At 38.0% G+C, this 21,141-nt stretch overlaps 3 protein-coding genes across 3 annotated transcripts in view; 1 reads left to right on the forward strand and 2 right to left on the reverse strand.

Annotated features, from left to right (window-relative positions):
* The window catches only part of LOC129422851 (uncharacterized), a 469,570-nt gene that overhangs the window by 229,322 nt on the left and 219,107 nt on the right, over positions 1-21,141 (reverse strand). The gene's annotated exons all lie outside the window — the stretch shown is intronic.
* Positions 1-21,141, reverse strand: part of LOC129422214 (uncharacterized) — a 240,539-nt gene that overhangs the window by 151,145 nt on the left and 68,253 nt on the right. The window lies entirely within an intron of this gene.
* Positions 701-18,070, forward strand: LOC129422232 (uncharacterized). Its single transcript, XM_073857938.1, has 3 exons — positions 701-1,571; positions 13,763-13,869; positions 14,745-18,070. The coding sequence occupies exons 1-3, from the start codon at positions 703-705 to the stop codon at positions 16,682-16,684; spliced, it is 2,916 nt and encodes a 971-aa protein (XP_073714039.1). The 5' UTR covers positions 701-702; the 3' UTR covers positions 16,685-18,070.

Genomic DNA, 21,141 nt, shown 5'->3' on the forward strand with positions numbered 1-21,141 from the left:
TTTTTTTTCAGCCCAAAACCGATAATGCCATTTTCGGCTGAAAATTTTCGGTGCACCCCTACCTCTATGATTGTTAACTGACAAAGCCTCTCTAAAATCCCCAGCCACACCCATAAAGTGATTGAGACCTTAAGTGAAGCTCCTCCTACAACAATCCACCAATTAATGCTGGAGTCAAACACACAGTGAAATCACTCCATGTGTGACAACTGAAATCTTCATGACATAATGTTGATGCTGGTGAAAGAGGAGCTTGAGAAGATGAGAGATCCACAACCATGCAGAATAAAGGATGAAGATACTGAGGAACAAATAGGTTGGTGTCTATTTTTCAATCTTTATTATTGATGGTTAAGGAATAATCATAAAAACATTGAGAAACATGAGGGGAAAATAAACTAAAATCCATGAGATGATAACTTTCTGCATCTATAATAGATTCAGTAGAATTAGATTGGATAAAACTCTTTACCTGATGTTTCAAAGCAACCTTCAGTGGATTGAATGACTGTGATCTCCATGCAATGCTCTACTAGTATTAAACTGCAAGAGCAGACATTGACAATAGAAATGATATAATGTACTTCACATGAAAAATAACACATAACAGACCCATGCCATGTTGCTTTTGTCATACAATCTTAAAAGTGTTTTGTCAATCTGGTTTATCAATTTTAACGATTTGCTGTCTTTATTTTAGATATGATAGAAGTGAAAAATGAGAGTCAAGCTGAAGTGGATGAGAAACATCAGATTGTAAAAATAATCCATAATGTTTCACAGAAAGAAACTCTGAAGACAGAAGACATAAAGTGTGAAAATAGTTTCAGTGAAGATGAACGCCCTGAAGATCACAAGAGGACTCACAGTGAAGAGAAACCTTTCGCATGTCAACAGTGTGGAAAGAGTTTAATATCTAAAAGTAAACTCGAGGCTCACCTGAGAATTCACAGTGGAGAGAAACCATACACGTGTCATCTTTGTGGAAATAGTTTCACAGTTGAAGCTAGCCTTAAGAATCACATGAGAATTCACACTGGAGAGAAACCCTACACGTGTCAACAGTGTGGAAAGAGTTTTAAATCTTCAAGTGACATTACGAGACATGTGAAAATTCACAGTGGAGAGAAACCACATGCGTGCCAAGAGTGTGGAAAGACTTTTACATCTACAAGTTACCTTAAGAAACACATGAGGACTCACACTGAAGTGAAACCGTTCACATGTCTTCAGTGTGGAAAGGGTTTCAGAGATAGAAGTAACCTTGCGGTTCACATGAGAATTCACACTGGAGAGAAACCTTACACATGTCCTCAGTGTGGAAAGGGTTTCAGAGATAGAACTAACCTTGAGATTCACATGAGACTTCACACTGGAGAGAAACCGTTCACATGTCTTCAGTGTGGAAAGAGTTTCAGAACAAAAGCTAACCTTGAGACTCACATGAGACTTCACACTGGAGAGAAACCGTTTGCATGTCCTCAGTGTGGAAAGAGTTTTACGTGGAAATCAAGTCTTAGAAATCACCAGCGCTTACATTCTGAAGAAAAGCCATTCAACTCTTCTGTGCCGTGATGAGTTTATTATGACATTGAATCAGAAGATACACACGAGTGGTCATAAGTGGATATGTAAAGTCTTACCGTGAGTTCACACCAGCCGCGTTTGAGGCTTCAAAATCGCGTCTACCGGGTCTAGTTTCCCGCTTGAACATTATGGTGCGGTTTCCCGGACCGGGATTGGACTCGTCTTAGACTAAAACGTTTTTAAGAGCTGTCCAAACTGAAAACAACTTGCACTTACATATCTTAAAATACATCAGAGCCCTTTGTTTTGTCTCAAAATGCATGTATTGGTTCATGTCGGTTGTCTACAAACCGGAAGGTTGGTGGTTCAATCCCAGGCTCCACCGGACCAAGTGTTGAGGTGTCCTTGAGCAAGAGACCTAACCCCAGCTGCTCCCGACGAGCTGGATTGCACCTTACATGGCTGACACACCTGTCGGTGAATGAATTTGTGAGTGAATGGGTGAATGTGAGGCAACTTGTAAAGCGCTTTGGATGGCCAAAGGTCTGTTAAAAGTGCAATATAAATGCAAACCATTTAAAAAAAGTTATATTTCCTAATTAAACTAAGACCTAGTCCTGGATTAAGATAATCCCTGCCAGGGAAACCGCCTCTTTGAGTTTACTCGCTTCATTCGCGTGTGAAATTCTAGTCATCGAGACTTTCAGAAATTCGTGTCATTGGAGGTAGAGGTCTGCACCCCCGCGGGAGTCCCGCGGGAGTCCCGCGGGTCCCGATGCAAAACAGTGCGGCGCGGGACAAATTTTGAAAGGTCATGGCGGGAGCGGGCGGGATGATAGAGATGCACTTGCGGGTGCGGGCGGGAGGGATGATACGCTGCACTCCCGCAAATTAAAAATAAGTTAACATTACAAAACTTCAGATTTATTTATGTTAAAAGATGGGTAAATGTTTTCTGTCTATTAGTTTTTGTTAAACGTTCTGTTTAATAAGCAAGTCATTTTACTAATTTATTGTTGTTCTGTTTTAACAAAAAAATACTAAGCATTCGTAATAATGGAAAATTATGTCTTTCATTTATTCGTTATAACGCAGATAGCATCCGTCGAATTCGTTTTTTTAATAAAACAAACTGTTTAATATAAGTGAGATTGTCATTGTAAGCATACTATTTTATTGGTGTTGATTTTGAGGCTGCAAGGGTCGCTCTGATAATAGTTATACATTGCGAGTTATAGCAACCCCGTCTGGCGGCTTGATGTGAATATAATTCATATTATAAACGAGAGTATTCAACTGCAATATGGCAATATATATCCTCACAACATTATTATTTCTCAAAACTTTGACAAAAATTATTTTTAAGGATTAACTGTATTCTTACAGTTATTCAAAGATGCACACATTATTCCGCCTATGATTTGAATATTAGTCGAGAGTATATAACGGCAATTAACGTCTTTTATGGCAATAAATATCCACATAACTTAATATAACAGCATAATGAAATGAATAAAAGACAAGGAAGTAGGATTGGCATGTAAATTGTATTATTATTACAGGAAAAACAGCAAAATAACTGAAATAAACTCTTGAGGTAAATGCGCGAGGTAAACGCGTTAAAATAAATGAGCAATCACAGTGGAAAAAAAACATTATTATCTCTCAAAACTTTATATGACAAAAATGATATTTAAAGGAAAAATTCTTACAGTTTTTCAAAGATGTAAAGAAAGTATTCCATATTACTCCCGTTTATGAGCACGTTCATCTCTGGCCTCGCTCTGTTATGTAATAGCTGATTGACAGGTCCGCATCTCCGTCTTTCAAACAGGTATCATTTTGTAAAGTTACTCATTTAGGGAAATTATCCATGATTTGATGATTTTATTATTATTATGATTTTTTTTTTTTTTTTTTTGCAGCTTGATTGCGATTTGTATTACCGTTTTACTACAAATACAAGACCTTTTTTTTTACCACGGAGGGCCGGTGGTATACGAAATTTCCCGGTAGATTTTTTGGTCCCACTCCGCCCCTGATATATATAATGAATAATAATGAACAAACATTTAACAAATTTATTTTATTAATAAATGGAAATATTTAATAATCTAATGATAAATATCAAATGTAGCCTACTGGGTAAGATTTTAAACGTCTTTGCCAAATATATTTTCGTTTAAAATATGCGGTGTGTTTAATACAACCCCAAAACAGAAAAAGTTGGGACACAGTAGAAATTGTGAGTAAAAAAGGAATGGAATAATTTACAAATCTCATAAACTTATATTTTGTTCACAGTGGTATATAGATGACGTGTCGGGTGTTGAGAGTGAGATATTTTGAGGTGTCATGCCAAGTGTTGGCTCATTTGTGATTTGATGGGAGCTGCACATTCCAGGGGGGGTTGGGACAGGTAGCAGTGGGAGGCCATAGAAGTTAAATGTACATACAAGGAACAGCTGGAAGAGGACCAATGTTTAGGAATAGGAATGTTGTCCCATTCTTGTCTAAAACAGGCTTCTAGTTGCTCAACTGTCTTAGGTCTTCTTTGTCGCATCTTCCTCTTTATGATGCACCAAATCTTTTCTATGGGTGAAAGATCTGGACTGCAGGCTGGCCATTTCAGTACTCAGATCCTTCTTCTACGCAGTCTTGACTTTGTAATTGATGCAGTATGTGGTCTGGCATTGTCATGTTGGAAAATGCAAGGTCTTCCCTGAAAGAGACGACGTCTGAATGGGATCATATGTATCTAGAACTTGAATAAACCTTTCAGCATTGATGGTGCCTTTCCAGATGTGTAAGCTGCCCATGACACACGTACTCATGCAACCCCAAACCATCAGAGATGCAGGCTTCTGAACTGAGCGCTAATAACAACTTGGGTTGTCCTTGTCCTCTTTAGTCCGTATGAAATGGCATCCCAGTTTTTCAAAAAGAACTTCAAATTTTGATTCGTTGGACCACAGAACAGTTTTCCACTTTGCCAAAGTCCATTTTAAATTAGCGTTGCCCAGGGAAAACGCCTGTGCTTCTGGATCATGTTTAGATATGGCTTCTTTTTTGACCTACAGGGTTTTAGCTGGCAACAGCGAATGACACGGTAGATTGTGTTCACTGACAATGTTTTCTGGAAGTATTCCAGAGTCCATGTTGTGATTTCCATTACAGTAGCATTCCTGTAAGTGATGCAGTGCTGTCTTAGGGCCCGAAGATCACGGGCATCCGGTATGGTTTTCCGGTCTTGACCCTTACGCACAGAGATTGTTCCAGATTCTCTGAATCTTTGAATGGTATTATGCACTGCAGATGATGATAACTTCAATCTCATTGCAATTTTTCTCGGAGAAACTCAGAAAACTATTTTTCACTGCAGCATTGGGGGAATTGGTGATTCTCTGCCCATCTTGACCTCTGAGAGACACTGCCACTCTGAGAGGCTCTTTTTATACCCAATCATGTTGCCAATTGACCTAATAAGTTGCAAATTGGTCTTTCAACTGTTCCTTATATGTACATTTACATTTTCTGGCCTCTTGTTGCTACCTGTCCCAACTTTTTTTTGGAATGTGTGGCTCTCATGGAATCCGGGGTGAGCCGATGTTTGGCATGACATTTCAGGGTGTCTTACTTTCAACATTTGATATGTTGTCTATGTTCTACTGTGAATGAAATGTGGGTTTGTGAGATTTGTGGATTGGTCCATTCCTTTTTTGCTCACAGTTTCTGCTGTGTCCCAACTTTTTCTGTTTTGGGGTTGTAGATTCAGAAGGTGAAAAAAATCCTCACCTGCATATCCCTAAATCCAACACATCTTTGTAAGAATGTAAGTTAAGTCTCCATGTTATTTTTACATTCTGACTTTAAAGAACAATTTGGAAAAAGAGATCAGAGCAGAGGAGCGTGTAAATGCTGCAATTACACTTGCTCTGACAGCAGCTTATTTTTAAAAGACGCTGTATTTTATTGCTCTATTCGCCAAGTGTATTTTAATTGGCCACGCTATGAAATTTATATATAAATTCAGAACTTTTTAAAATATTATTCAATTAAACTTATTCAAAAACTACTGAAAGGAAATAAATGTGTTTGTTTCAATTTTTTTAAATGGTGGGTCTTGAGATTACCTGTTGGGTTGAAAAAGTTTGCAAACCCTAATACATAAGCAAGATTGATCAAAGCTTTATCAAATCTTTTTAATTTTTGTATTAGTAATTATATCATATTATTCATGTATATAGGTAAATAACGTCGTAAGATACGCATTCTTTGTGTCCAAAAATAATTAATATAGTGGATTTTTTTACTTAACATCATATATGAAACTTACTTTATTTTCCAATAAACTGATGAGTTTTGCATCAAATAGATTTTTGATACTCTTGCAATAGACGATTTATGACGATTCACAGACGATTCATTGTTACATCTATGACTTAAAAAATTACGATTTGTATATCCTTTTCTTTTTAGAGACCGTTTGCATATTTTAAATCTTGATGCGCGGCAAGCGCACTCAAATATAGACGCGTCTGAAACAAAATTCGTATTTACAGGCGAACGCTTTGAAAAGAAGAAGAAATTCAGTGCGTTCTCCGTTCATTTTAGATGTTAAGTTAATGGACTCGAATGCAAAAATTCTTCCAATAAGTGGTCGGGACTCATGACACAATCAATTTGGGCATAAAGTGGTGGGGCTGCTGTGAATGCAGGCAACCTATGACAGCAACCTTCAACCTGGTGGCATGACAACAACCGGCCTCGTTGCCAAAAAACAGACCGGCCCATCAGGAATTCTCCTTGTCCGATTAGCCATCTGGGCCTGTTACCATGTATTGGTAAGGAATTATATGTGCACGCACGTTTTTTTAAGACCTTTCCTGAGACAGAAAGTAAACACCCATCCATCCTGCCTGCGGGCAGGAGCGGGACAAAATATCACAGATGCGGGCGGGAGCGGGACTAAAAATTAGAAGTCTTTGCGGGAGCGGGCGGGAGTGGGACTGAACATTGCGGGAGCGGGACTGAAAATTGTGTCCCGCGCAGACCTCTAATTGGAGGGGCGTCTGTGACTCTGCTCGCTTTCTGTAATCACGTCACTACAAGTGCAAGCTCCTGATTGGTTAATGCGGCACGTTTTTCTGCAAAGTTAAAATTTAAAAAGATAAAAATTTGCTTGTTTGCCGCGACAACGCTCAATTAAGAAATGTCATTAATACTGTGGACTGCACCTCACTTTGGACTGTTCCTGCTGCGCCATAACTGCAGCTGTTATTGTTTCGTCTTTCATCTGATTGGTTATCATTTTGTTTCACATGACTACAGTGTACATGTTCGCTTGTCCTCAAGGTTTCCCCCACATATCAGGATTTTTAACATGTTGAATTTTTCAGATATATTCAACAAGAGATGTTATGTGTTTCGATTGTGAAAACAGTTCTGATGTGTCAAGCACTGCTTTATTACTGCGCTTCTGTTTCATGGTCTTTTATGGGTCTATATGATCCCAGACCCTCTTCAAATAGTTAAAAACATATGCCGTGTTATTTTTTATTCTGATATTTCATGACTGTTTTTATTTACATCAGATCATTTTACAAATGTTTTTTCTTGATTATCGATTACATGTGATGATGACCCCAGTAATAAAAGTTATAACTGTATGACCACTAAAATGATTGTCATATGCTTTGAATCTGTTCGGGACACAGAACACTGTTATCTTAGCATTAATAGTTGTGTTCAAAAAATAGCATTGTACTAATAAAAGTGAATAAAGTGCTTAACATGTTTATTTACTTATTTTAACACTGTTAAAATGTCTGTAGAAATTACAGTATTATTGTCTGCTGTTTGCCAGTAACTTACTGTAGATTTAAATTTGTTATTTACTTGCAACAGTTTGTTCAATGTTAAATCACCATTAACAAGTCTTTGTCTTTACAGAATAAAACTATAAAATAAGAGCCTCATGCAAAGCATTCTGGAAACCAAAATCTGAATGAAAAAAACAGAAAAAGCTTGATGAGGTTCCCAGAATGCTTTGCATGAGGCTCTTATTTTAGTTTTATTCTGTAAAGATAAAGACATGTTAAGTTTTTAAAGACTTATACAGACCTACAGATAATTTTTTATAAAAACACATTTTGTAAGTAGTTTCTCCATCACACGCATTGCTCAACACAAGCGTCACTTTGATCTTCAGATGATAGCTCTGGATTGACTGGAAAGAAAAAATGTAGACATTTATGTTAAGTTCATATTTATGGAGAATGAAATCATGGTTTTGTCTCTTTTCATGAAAGGTTTGTTTCATTTGTGCAAATAATCTCACAGTGAAAAAACACTCAATAGTGCTAATAGAGCTGTTAACAGACCAATCAGTCTAAATGAAATGTTTTAGTTTCAGTCACATCAGTGTTAATAGAGCTGTTGATAAATCTCATTATTCCAGACTGATAGTTCACATTTACACCCAATTCATTACAGTGATCTCTTAAGATCTGAAAAAAAATTTGAACTTAAATATAAATATATTACAAATAATACAAAAATAATAATAAAAACTAAATATAATCAAGTTGGAAGTAATGAGATTTTTTTATGTTGATATTTTTATATAGGGAATTGTTTGTGTATCTGACATAAACTGGACAGATTAAATACTGAAACAGATACCTCTATGAATGTTTTACTGACAAAGCCTCTTTTAAAATCTCCAGCCACACCAATAAACTGATTGAGACCTTCAGTGAAGCTCCTCCTACAACAATCCACCAATAAATGCTGGAGTCAAACACACAGAGAAATCACTCCATGTGTGACAACTGAAATCTTCATGATATAATGTTGATGCTGGTGAAAGAGGAGCTTGAGAAGATGACAGATCCACAACCATGCAGAATAAAGAATGAAGATACTGAGGAACAAATAGGTTGGTGTTTGTTTCAATCTTTATCTTTATTATGTTATTGCATCTCACTGAAATTTATTGACTTTGTTTACGAAGACTTCACTTTTGGGATTCTCCTCCCCCCCACCTTGTTGCACTTTAAGTGTTTCTTGTCATAAATGACCGGCCTTCAGAAAGTAGTTTATAATCAAGGTCTTCTAATGTCTCAGACAGAAAAGAGAAAAGGAAGAGATGCCAAAAGATGTCCACACAAGCACTGTCTGTTTTAAATGCAAAGCACCCATTAACAAGGCACATGAAATAGGCTATTGTCTTTCATGTGCATACATTCAGTAAATGCATTAGATGCATGCATCATTTACATGAGCTCACACAAAGTTTTGTCATTTTGTCACAGCGTTTTTTATTTTGGTTTGTTCTTAAATAGGTAAATTTAACGACTTGGATTTGTTAGGCACAATTGTAACATAAATTTCTGTCAATTTTGTGATCTTCCACCTTCACTTTAAATGGCCGATCATTTTTGACCGGGATCACCACAACAAGTGTGACTCTGTTTCATTTTGTACAGAATGAAAGCAATTTAAAACAAATTTCCTAATTCAACATTAAATTAGACTAGTGTGATCAACACTATATTTAATATTATCAAAATTATTCACAGATAGGGTTGCAAAGGGGTGGAAAGTTTCCAAGATATTTTCAGAAACTTTCTTTTGGAACTTAATCTGGGGAATTTTGGAAATATTCCAAATTGAAATATAATACAAACTTAATAGGAATTTATAAGAATTATTTGGAAATTTAGGGAAATTTATATCACATACAAACACAAACATTTTGTTTGGTCATAAGTGGACAGCAAGATAATATTTTTTTTAAATGACGTCTTGACTGATTTATTGAAAGTAGAACTTTAATTGATTCTTTCATTAAGAAACAGAAAAGCATAATAAACATTATTTTAGTAATTATAATAATACCAGCTTACATTTTGATTTACTGGCTACTGTATAAACACATTTTGGTATTTGCTAAAACCATAATACCATAGATCAAATATATTTATCCAAGTTTATCATCAAAACTTACATGACTTGATGTAATTCTGTTTTCATTTCAAGGTAGGTGTGTGTGTGTTGTCATTTTTAGACACTTCTTTTTTAATTATCTCACCTAAATGCAGGGCCGGCTCAACCCCTTCGGTTGCTGTATAGGCGAGATTGAGTTTGCCACACACAAAAAAGCTTTTATAGTTAGTCACTCCAATAAGCAAATATGACTTTAATGATACACTGTAATAAATTACACACACAAAAATGCTACAAATAATGTTAAAGGATAAATAACAAATTATGACTCAAACAATGGATGAACAAAAAATGCTCTTATGGATACTGTACGTACCACTATCAAATGAATTCAAATCTCAAATAATAAAAGCAGTTGTTTCTGGCATTTCGATTCACCTTCAAAATTATTTTAATTTTTTTAATTTAACTGTTCTGCTTATATACGTAAAACCTAGGTTAAAGTAAAGCAGCCTATCTCAGTCCTCCATTGGGTACATTAACATCACATAATGTGTCATTTGAGAGAAAATCTCAAACACACACACACAGATGTTTTTCTGACAGTTAACGGTGTTTTTATTTTCACGTTCACAACACAAACTTGTCAGCATCTGCTATTAAACAAACTAACCGTAAACAAATAAAGAACGTGTGTCTGTTTGTTATCATGTTTATATATAGGTTAGGGTTAGGTATATGCAGTGTGTATATATATATATATGAAGAGTTTCGTTGCAAAACGAGATAAATCCGTTTTAACATTTTTGTCAAAACATGTTTATTATTCTGTTATCATGTTATTATTTTGTTTTATTGTGCTACTTAGCTGTATTTTTTAAGTTATGAAGGGTTAAATCAAAACAAACTAACTGAAGTTGAATTGAAATTAATTGGAATGCACAACCAAAAAATTAGATTTCTGAATTTAAAAAACGGTGGTTATTTCGGTTTGCAACAAAACTCTTCATATATACATATAGATATATATCCATCTATATCTATCTATATATGAAGAGTTTGGTTCCAAAACCCAATAAACGCCATTTTTGAAAAAAATGAGTTACTGCCAGAATCAGTATTATATCAGGTCAGTATTATAAAGTAAATTCTTAATTTTATGCAAAATCCAATTTCCGCAGTGTTATTCTGTCATCTTTTCTCCCTTTTTTCCCAAAATGCAATAAACGCCACTCCCCCTTTTCTACAGACTGCCATAAATCCACTCCTCCACAGATTACAGCGCACCTCACGCAGTGTAAACAAAGAATGGCGGCGCGCTGAGTACACGGAGTCCTAGTTTTCCTCATCTACTTTGTACTTCGTGATCACCAAACAAACAAAAACAAAATAATCCTTAATAGCATTGATAAACCTGTGATGGTTTTCTGTGACGGGAAAGAAACGTAAGCCATCAACATGTAATAATTTACGCAGAGGAACTCGGGAGACCGGTGCTTGTTTGGCCGGGCTGACAGCATCAAGTTACTGTCATGCTAACACATTGACCCCAGAGGATCTTATGAAAAACTTTCCATAATTTTACTCAAAGTCAACGAAAATCGAGCAGGACCAAAACATTTTACAACTGATCGCTTTGAAAAACGTTAAGCCAGGACGTCAAGTATAACCGATGACTTCTTAATATCACAAAGTAAGTGTTTTGATTAATGACAATAATGTTTATATTTTTAATTAGTGTGTACAACTAGTCAACTAAATGAATATAACATGGCAAAGATGAATGCACATTTATATAGGCGATTGATTCAATAGATTTATAGCATTTTTAATAAAAACTTGTCATGGATTTATTGCATTTTGTGGAAAAAATAATCAGTTTTTATAATAAATCTTTGAAAAGCAAGTTATGGATTTGAATTTTTTATGTTTTTATAACCTAAAGATGCTTTGTGAAAGTTTGTAACTGAAAATAGTGGTTTTCATATTGTCACTTTCTTGGTATAGAAAACACGTTTTACCAAAATTAGTCAAAATGGATTTATTGCGTTTTGGAACCAAACTCTTCATATCTATATCTATATCTATATCTATATCTATCTATATATATATATATATATATATATATATATATATATATATATATATATAGATATAGATATAGATATAGATATAGATATATAGATATAGATATATAGATATATAGATATATAGATATATAGATATAGATGGATAGATTGATAGATAGATAGATAGATAGATATAGAGGTTATGTTCATTGCCATTACTGAGCATAGCCATCAACAATCTCCTAGAATCATTTCAGTCCGGATTCAGATCAGGTCATAGTACTGAAACTGCTCTAGTCCGGGTTACAAATGATCTTCTCATTTCTGCTGATATGGGTGTCTGTAGCATTTTAGTACTGTTTGACATCACTGCAGCATTTGACACAATATCTCATGGTGTCCTTCTTGAAAGATTGTCTGCATGGCCAGGAATTTCTGGTACTTTGTTTGAATGGTTTACATCTTATCTCACATATCGATTTCAGTTTGTGTCTTTGGGGTAAAACAAATCTTTACCAACACTAGTCCAGCAGGGTGTCCCACAAGGGTCGGTGCTTGGTCCCATCTTATTCAACATCTATATGCTGCCTCTGGGTGACATAATTTGTAAGTTTGGGTTAGGGCTTCATTGTTATGCTTACGATACGCAGATCTATATCAGCATGCACCCTAATCCAAATCTTGCAGTCATAGCCCTTAGCACCTGCTTGGATGAGATAAAAGCCTGGATGCATGACAATTTTCTTAAGCTCAACCAGGCAAAAACAGAACTTCTTTTTGTCGGCAAGCCAACATCTTTACTCATGCTTAACATTTCTGAGCTGATTACTGTCAATGACTTTAGTAAACTGTCTTCTCAAGTGCGCAATCTTGGAGTTATTTTCGACCCTGAACTTATATTTGATGCTCATATTAAGGTGGTCTCAAAAACGGCATTCTTCCATCTTAGAAATATCGCTAGATTACGACCATCTCTACAGCTGCCAGATGCAGAGAGGCTTATTCATTCCTTTATTACGTCGAGGCTCGATTATTGCAATGTGCTCTACTTTTGTAGCCTGGTCCAACCAGACTCCCAAGGTCTCCCAAATCGGTCCATCGAAAAATTACAATATACACAAAATTCAGCTGCCCCGTTTTTGACACATACAACTACTTGTCAACATATTACTCCAGTACTCTTTGATTTACATTGTCTGCTGATACAAGCACGTATAGAATTTAAAACATTGGTTCTAACATATAAAGCTAATTACGAAACGGCCCCTACTTACCTTTGCAGTTTGGTCACTGCTCTTACTCCAGCTCCCTCTCTGCACTCTTCCAGGTCATGCATCCTCCAGCAGCCTCGATATAAAATAAAGTCTATAGGTGGTAGAGCAGTCTCATTCGCAGCACCACATTTCTGGAATGTGCTCTCTCTCTCTCTCTGTCTGTCTGTCTTTTAATAATGAATTTAAATAAATGTGATAATTCATTCAAATAAAAGCAATCCAATGGCTCTACATTATTTAAAGTGGACGGAGTGCTAGAACTAACCTGCCGTAACTTAAGAAAATAACGTCATTTTACTGTCACATCAGTTACAGCTTTAATTTGGCAAATAGCCGTGGATTATCTCTTACATAACTTACTGATACATGTTGTTTCAGGTTGGAGCTTAAATTTATATACACTGCACATAGCATGCATTGCATAATGAAATTTCCTCAAATTGCAGTCACTGTTTCTTTATAAACTCTAATGTAGCAACATAAGGACTATAACACGAACCACAACAAATGTGAGTTTTAACTTTTTATTAAAAAACATAAACAACTCCCACTCATAGCTGATCCAGAGCTTCATCCGTTTCTTTATAGCCGCTATAATGTCCGTGAGGAGCTGGATATCTACGTCTGATGTCCTGAACAATGAACACAGGCAGGTAAAACAAGTCGATGTCCTTTCCCCAGTCTTTCGCCTTGCAAAACCCATTCCATGAAATGACAAGGATGTAAGGAAAAACAGTAAGCACGATGTTAGCAATGCAAGCTTTTTTCACATACAATAGGCTAACATAGGTGTAAATATAACAACCATAGCTCAGCTGACGGACATGAAAAACAAAATACTCACTTTATACCCATGCCTCCGTTTCTCCCTGCGGGCTTCAAGAAGAAAATGCTATCGCTGAAATTCGCGACAGCAATATGACTCTCTTTCGGTGTCCATAGGCGCACACGAGAGCACGTAAACCACCAGACCGGCCCAACCTCGGCTACAGCAGCCGCGGTTGCAGCCTCTTGTTCCTCGTTCATCCGTAACTGTTTCTCGATCATCCGTAACTGTTGCTCGTTGTATTGCGGCTCGTACAGGTACCACGACCATCAGATTTGAGCAACAGCGAGGCGCACAGCGAGAGCACGTAAACCACCAGACCGGCCCCACCTCGGCTACAGCATCCGCGGTGGCAGCCTCTTGTTCCTCAATCATCCGTAACTGATCCTCGTTGTATTGCGGCTCGTACAGGTACCACGACCATCAGATTCGGGCAACAGGTCATCAAAATCCCCTTCTGCCATCCGTTTTCAAAACTACACTCAGCCGTCGTGGTTTGTTTACTCGGCTTTCTCCACAAAGCAAGACCCAGGCTAGCTTAGCTTAGCGAAGATTAAAGATGGCTGACTCTCGTTTTGGTTCGGGCTTTTCCGAATGGACTCGCAGTCCAACCCCTATGGGCGGGGAGAAAACATGCGGAAGTAGCTCCTAATACTGGCTGTAGTCTTTGCCTCTGGCCAAAAACTCCTCCGATGACGCAAAAATCGTCATTTTGCGTCATCGGAGGACTTTTTTGGACAACCAGAATACAGATATCTCTCCTCTCACGGGGACATGAGGGAGGGAAACACGTTCATTCAGAAATACTGCCAGGTTTCTACTGATACAAAGCTGAATGCTAAATTGGTGAAGTATTCCTTTAATTTCGATCAATTTCAATTTAAAATCGAAATCGTGACACCCTTAGTACTGAGTAATAATTATTTCATATTGGCTTACATCTTTTTTGTAAAAGATCTTTTTTTTTTAAGAGCAGAAATTGACAATAGAAATGACATAATGTACTTCACATTAAAAATAACATGAATACATGACAATCTCAAACGTGTTTTGTCATTCTGGTTTATCAATATGAACTATTTACTGTCTTTATTTTAGATATGATGGAAGTGAAAGAGGAGAGTCAAGCTGAAGTGGATGGGAAACATCAGATTGTAAAAATAAACCATAAGGTTTCACAGAAAGAGACTCTGAAGACAGAAGACATAAAGTGTGAAAATAGTTTCAGTGAAGATGAACGCCCTGAAGATCACAAGAGGACTCACAGTGAGGAGAAACCTTTCACATGTCAACAGTGTGGAAAGAGTTTCAGAACAAAAGTTAACCTTAAAGTACACATGAGGATTCACACTGGAGAGAAACCTTTCACATGTCATCAATGTGAAAAGAGTTTCACCTTTCAATCGAACCTTAACCGGCACATAAAAGCTCACAGTGGGGAAAAGCCACACGTGTGCCACCATTGTGGCAAGAGTTTCGGAGATAAAAGTAAACTTGAGACTCATGTGAGAAGTCACATTAAAGAAAAACCACACGCGTGCCATGAGTGTGAAATGAGTTTTATATCTGCAAGTTACCTTAAGATACACATGAGGTCTCACACTGGAGAGAAACCTTATGTATGTCAACAGTGTGGAAAGAGTTTCAACGTTAAATCGAACCTTAACCGGCACATGAAAGCTCACAGTGAGGAAAGGCCACACGTGTGCCACCATTGTGATAAGAGTTTCCCAGATACAAGTGAACTTAAGATACACATGAGGACTCACACCGGAGAGAAACCTTTCACATGTCAACAGTGTGGAAAGAGTTTCAGAGATAAAAGTAAACTTGAGACTCACGTGAGAAGTCACATTAAAGAAAAAACACACGCGTGCCATGAGTGTGAAAGGAGTTTTATATCTGCAAGTAACCTTAAGATACACATGAGGTCTCACACTGGAGAGAAACCTTATGTATGTCAACAGTGTGGAAAGAGTTTCAACGTTAAATCGAACCTTATCCGGCACATGAAAGCTCACAGTGGGGAAAGGCCACACGTGTGCCACCACTGTGATAAGAGTTTCCCAGATACAAGTTACCTTAAGATACACATGAGGTCTCACACTGGAGAGAAACCTTATGTATGTCAACAGTGTGGAAAGAGTTTCAACGTTAAATCAAACCTTAACCAGCACATGAAAGCTCACAGGGGGGAAAAGCCTTTCAGATGTCAACATTGTGGAAAGAGTTTCAGAACAAAATGGCACCTTAACGAACATGTGAGGATTCACACTGGAGAGAAACCACATCTGTGCCATCACTGTGGAAAGAGTTTTACAACTGCAAGTGAACTTAAGAAACATTCAAGAGTTCACACTGGAGAGAAAACTTACAAGTGTCAACAGTGTGGAAAGAGTTTCACATTTCAAACAGGCCTTACCCAGCACATAAAAAATCACAGTGGGGAAAAGCCAAACACGTGCCATCACTGTGACAAGAGTTTTCTATCTACAGGTGAACTTAAGATACACATCAGACTTCACACTAGAGAGAAACCTTACACTTGTCATCTGTGTGGAAAGAGTTTCAGAACAAAACCTCACCTTAACGTACACATGAGGATTCACACCGGACAGAAACCACACGTGTGCCATCACTGTGAAAAGAGTTTTACAAGGAAAGGTAATCTTAAGACACACATGACACTTCACACTGGAGAAGAACTGTTCACATGTCATCTGTGTGTAAAGAGTTTTAGAAAGAAACGTGACCTTAATAGACATGTGAGAATTCACACTGGAGAGAAACCATTCATTTGTCATCACTGTGGAAAGGGTTTTACGATGAAATGTGACCTTAATGCACACGTGATAATTCACACTGAAGAGAAACCATACTTGTGTCAACACTGTGGAAAGAGTTTCAGGACAAAACCAAACCTTAATGTACATTTGAGAACTCACACTGAAGAGAAACCGTTCACATGCCATGAGTGTAAAAAGAGTTTCAAAACAAAAGCTACACTTAAAATACATGCAAGATTTCACACTCAATAGAAACCATTCATGTGTCAACAGTGTGGATATGGCAACAGAGTTTATAAAGATCTTATTAATAAAACTGTCTGGAGGATCCTTACTAAAAGTCTACATGCGCACAAAAGCCAAAAATGTCTGTACTTGTGTTCTTGTGAAACGTCATCAGTCGCAGCCCAAGTACTGTTGCAATTCCAAGTTCACATGAAGTCAAGTTCACATAACATCTCAGGATGTGTTCTTGATCCACTCATTTTATCGAGGATGAATCAGGTGACTTGTGTGGACTTATGAAAGACAAGTTTCTCAGAATGCATTTCACGTCAACGACAATAAAGCTTAAAACCTGCACAATATTTGAAATATTACTCTTTCTGTGTCATAAAATGTAGCTTTTTAGTTGAAAATATTGATGAGTAAACTAGTGTTGTAGTCAAGACCACCTAAACCGAGACCAAGTCAAGACCAAGACAGGCCGAGACCAAGTCAAGACCAAGACCCCAGTGCAAGTCACTGCATTAAAACACTTATGATAAAATGTGGAATATGCATATGATTAGGCATTTCTTGTCTTTGTGCGTGCGTGTGTGTGTGTGTGTGTGTGTGTGTGTGTGTGTGTATGCCATCAGAGAAGTTGAGAAAATAATCGATTCCAAGACGAGACCAAGACCTTTAAGACCGAGACCGGTCTCGAGAACTACAACACTAGAATAAACTTTAATTCTGTGGTTAGTTAGTAAAGATAGAGCATATATTATAATTTTCTCTGATGATTTGGATATGTGAGTTTCGGGTGATCAGTGGGCCGTCAGCGCTGCGTTCACCACTGACGGCAGTATCCTCTCGACAAATCCTTCTGAAATTTGCCGCTGTCTCAGTGTAGCTGCTCTGCCCTTCAGTGTCTGATCGTTAAACATGAAATATTCCCTTTGGATATACACTATATTGTCCAAAGTTTTGGGACACCCCTCCAAATCATTGAATTCAGTTCCAGTCACATCTAGTGAAAGGAACTCTTAATGCTTCATCATACCAAGACATTTTGGACAATTTCATGCTCCAACTTTGTGGGAAAAGTTTAGGGATGGCTCCTTCCTGTTCCAACATGACTGTGCACCAGTGCAGAAAGCAAAGAGCAAGTGTGCAGAAACTTGACTGGCCTGCACAGAGGGGCTGTTTACACTTGGTATTAAGATGTGTTTTCATCGATCGGATCACAAGTGGACTAGAGAGACACACATTACGTTTACACCTGGTATTTAAATCCGTCTCTTTTGTTCACTTTCGACCACTTCTGTCCTGAATACTGTGAGGGGACGGTCCGTGAGACGGTGGGCGAGTCTCCCTGCTGTTATTCAAACGCGAGCGGGAGTAATTATGAGTTTATATCAGGGGTGGGGAACCTTTTTCCTATCAAGGGCCATTTAGATTTTTGTAACATACTTTAAGGGCCATACTAAATTATAGAACACATTTTTCACTAACCTCTCTAATGTGATGGTTGGAACTGCTTTTCTTTGGCTAGGCGTTTGATGTCAGATGGCAATGATGATGATGCTACTCGCAGCTGGTTTTCCAAGTGTGGGTCAGTCAGTCTGGAGCGGAATCGAGTTTTTGCAAGAGTCAGTTTTGAAAAGAACTGCTCACAGCAGTAGGTTGTCCCAAAGAGAGATGCAAACTTCAGCGCATGTTTCCTCAGAATGGGAAAATCCTCAGAACGTACATAAAGTTTATAAAAGTCAAGCAAAGGAAGGTTGTTGTACTTAGCTTTGAGTTCATCATTGCTTTGCAGCTCAATTATTTCGTGTTGTAGGTTGTCAGGTACATCAGATGTCTCCACATTAAATGGCGTAGAAAATATCTTCAGTTCTTTGTGTTTACTTTTTACGTCCTGAAACCTCTCGCCAAACGCCTGAAGCAGTTTTGCACACTCACCAGCATATTCAGCTGTCATTGCAGGTTTTTGTTCTTGAAGAGTAGGAAAATGCACAGTGTTTCCCTTTTCCAGTTGCATTTGCCACAGCTTTAATTTTGCTTCAAATGATTTTACGTTCGAAAGCAGAGAGCTGAGAAGCTGGTTTGGACCTTGGAGCTTGACGTTCAGCTCTGAAAGATAAGTGGTTATGTCAACCATGAAAGCCAAATCACACAGCCACTTGCTGTCACTCAGTTCCACAACAGGTTTTCCCTTATTTTCCATGAATTGTTTTACTTCTTCCCTCAGTTTGTAAAACCGATTGAGCATATCAGAGCGACTCAGCCATCGTACCTCACAATGGTAAATCAGATCTCCATACTCGGACTCAAGATCACTCAGTAACTCTTTGAACTGGCGGCAGTTTAGTCCTCTGCTTTTGATGAAATTTACTGTGGAAACAACAGTTGTCATGACACTGTTGAGCTTCAGGGAATGTGCACACAGACTTTCTTGATGTATGATACAGTGGCATACAACTAAATCACTTGGATCGAGACCGAGACGACTCATTTCTTTTTTGACAAACGCAGTTAACCCCTTTTGCTGGCCAAGCATAGCCGGAGCTCCATCTGTGGCGAGGCCACTTAACTTTTCAAACGGTAGTTCAAATTTGTTCATCGCCAAAATAACTTGCTCAAACAAATCCTCACCTTTGGTAGTGCCGTGCATGGCTTGCAAAGACAGCAATTCCTCGCGCGTGTCAAACTCCGCCGTAATCCCACGCACAAAAATTGCTAGTTGGGCGGTATTTGTTATGTCTGTTGTTTCATCACATGCCAGAGAGAAAAATTGGAATTTTGCCGAGGTGTCCTTCAGTGTTGCTTCAATGTCTTGCGCAATATCGGTAATTCGATCTGCGACGGTTCTTCGAGATAAGCTGACATTTTGGAATAGTTTTACTTTCTCTGGTGCAAGCAACTCCGCAGCGGCAACAAGACACTCTTTCACAAACTCTCCTTCTGAATGAGGTTTCAGTTTCTTAGCTATAAGCTCGCTTACCACAAAACTCGCATGAATAATATTGTCTCTGTCAGATTGCGGTCTTGTAAAAGCAGCTTGTTGAGCACACAAATTCTGCCGAAGAGTGTTAAGTTTATCCAAGCGCAGTTGTCCTTGCAACTCACTCAATTTCGGGTGTTTCGAGCTGTAATGGCGCTCGAGATTAGACTTTTTCATCACTGCAAGCGCATCCCCACAAACTAGGCAGACTGGCTTGCCTTTCACTTCAACAAAGAAATAATCCTTTGTCCATTTTTCCTGAAATGCGCGACATTCGGCATCCACTTTTCTTTTTTTGACACTCGCCATGATGCATATATCAGCAATGACAACGTTCCCGCTGCGTTGCGTTCACCCGGATTCTGACCGCTGACCCGGACATGCACACCTGTCCCTAATATGTTATTTTATAATTTTTTTAATAATGATTATTTTATATTATTTTCCATCACAGATAAAGTAATTGCTGTCTATAGTTTTTTTTTCTATTTCCATTTTTTTTATTCCCCCCATTTTTTTCATTGCCCCACGATTGACTTGTGGGCCGGATAAAACAGTCTCGCGGGCCGCATACGGCCTGGAGGCCGGACGTTCCCCACCCTGGTTTATATGGACGCAAACGAATATTATGTCGGAGTCCACTGCTTGTTTAGCAAGTAAACATGCTGCACAGAGTTTTGTACGTGTATATGTTTCATGTATCAGCTTTCTCTGAATTTTCAGCGCAATTGATGAAATAGGATCGCACAACTTTCACGCTTTCAAAACGAAACTACGGAGAACACCCGCAGTAGTTTTATCAATGAAAGGCTAAAAATAGAGCTGTTCACCGTATGTTCACGCCAGAAGTCAAAAAAAGACGTAAAATTTGTGTTTAATACCTCAGATTAGATAAATGGGCGGAGAGAAGGCGGTCGCGTGTGGCTGTTCGAACACATTCAACCACATTGCGTTCCGCAGCTCCAAAGCGATCCGATCAAAAGTGGTTTTCGACTACCTCTGGATTTGGTTGTAAGTGGTCGAAAGTGGACACGTTTAAAACGTTTTGAACACCGTTTACACCTGGCATTAACGTTGTCCACTTGTGATCCGATCGACGAAAACGCATGTTAATGCCAAGTGTAAACAGCCTCAGAGTCCTGACCTCAACCCAATCAAACATCTTTTGGATGAATTAGAGCAGAGACTACGAGCGAGGCCTTCTCGTTCAACATCAGTGTCTTACAAATGTGCTTTTAGAAGAATAGTCAAAAATTCCCATAAACACACTCCTAAACCTTATAGAAAGTCTTCCAAGAATAGTTGAAGCTGTTATAGCAGCAAAGGGTGGACAAAACTCCATATTAAACCATATGGATTAAGAATATAAAGGCAGGTGTCCCAAAACTTTTTTCAATATAGTGCATCTAACTGGGATTTGGTCTCATCAATTTATTTCTCTTTATTATTCATTTGAAGTCTGTTATTTGTTATTATCGTTTTAACTGATGTTAAAGTTAAG

The sequence above is a fragment of the Misgurnus anguillicaudatus genome, chromosome 19 (genome assembly GCF_027580225.2).
Source record: "Misgurnus anguillicaudatus chromosome 19, ASM2758022v2, whole genome shotgun sequence".
In the NCBI taxonomy this organism is placed as follows: Eukaryota; Metazoa; Chordata; class Actinopteri; order Cypriniformes; family Cobitidae; genus Misgurnus; species Misgurnus anguillicaudatus.

What these genes read in the sequence shown, in the direction of transcription:
- LOC129422232 (XM_073857938.1), top strand. Translation starts at nt 703, where the DNA reads ATGATAGAAGTGAAAAATGAGAGTCAAGCTGAAGTGGATGAGAAACAT. An exon ending in CCATTCAACTCTTCTGTGCC is followed by an intron (nt 1,572 to 13,762) that starts GTGATGAGTTTA and finishes CGGTGTCCATAG; the next exon opens with GCGCACACGAGAGCACGTAA. An exon ending in TAACTGTTTCTCGATCATCC is followed by an intron (nt 13,870 to 14,744) that starts GTAACTGTTGCT and finishes TCTTTATTTTAG; the next exon opens with ATATGATGGAAGTGAAAGAG.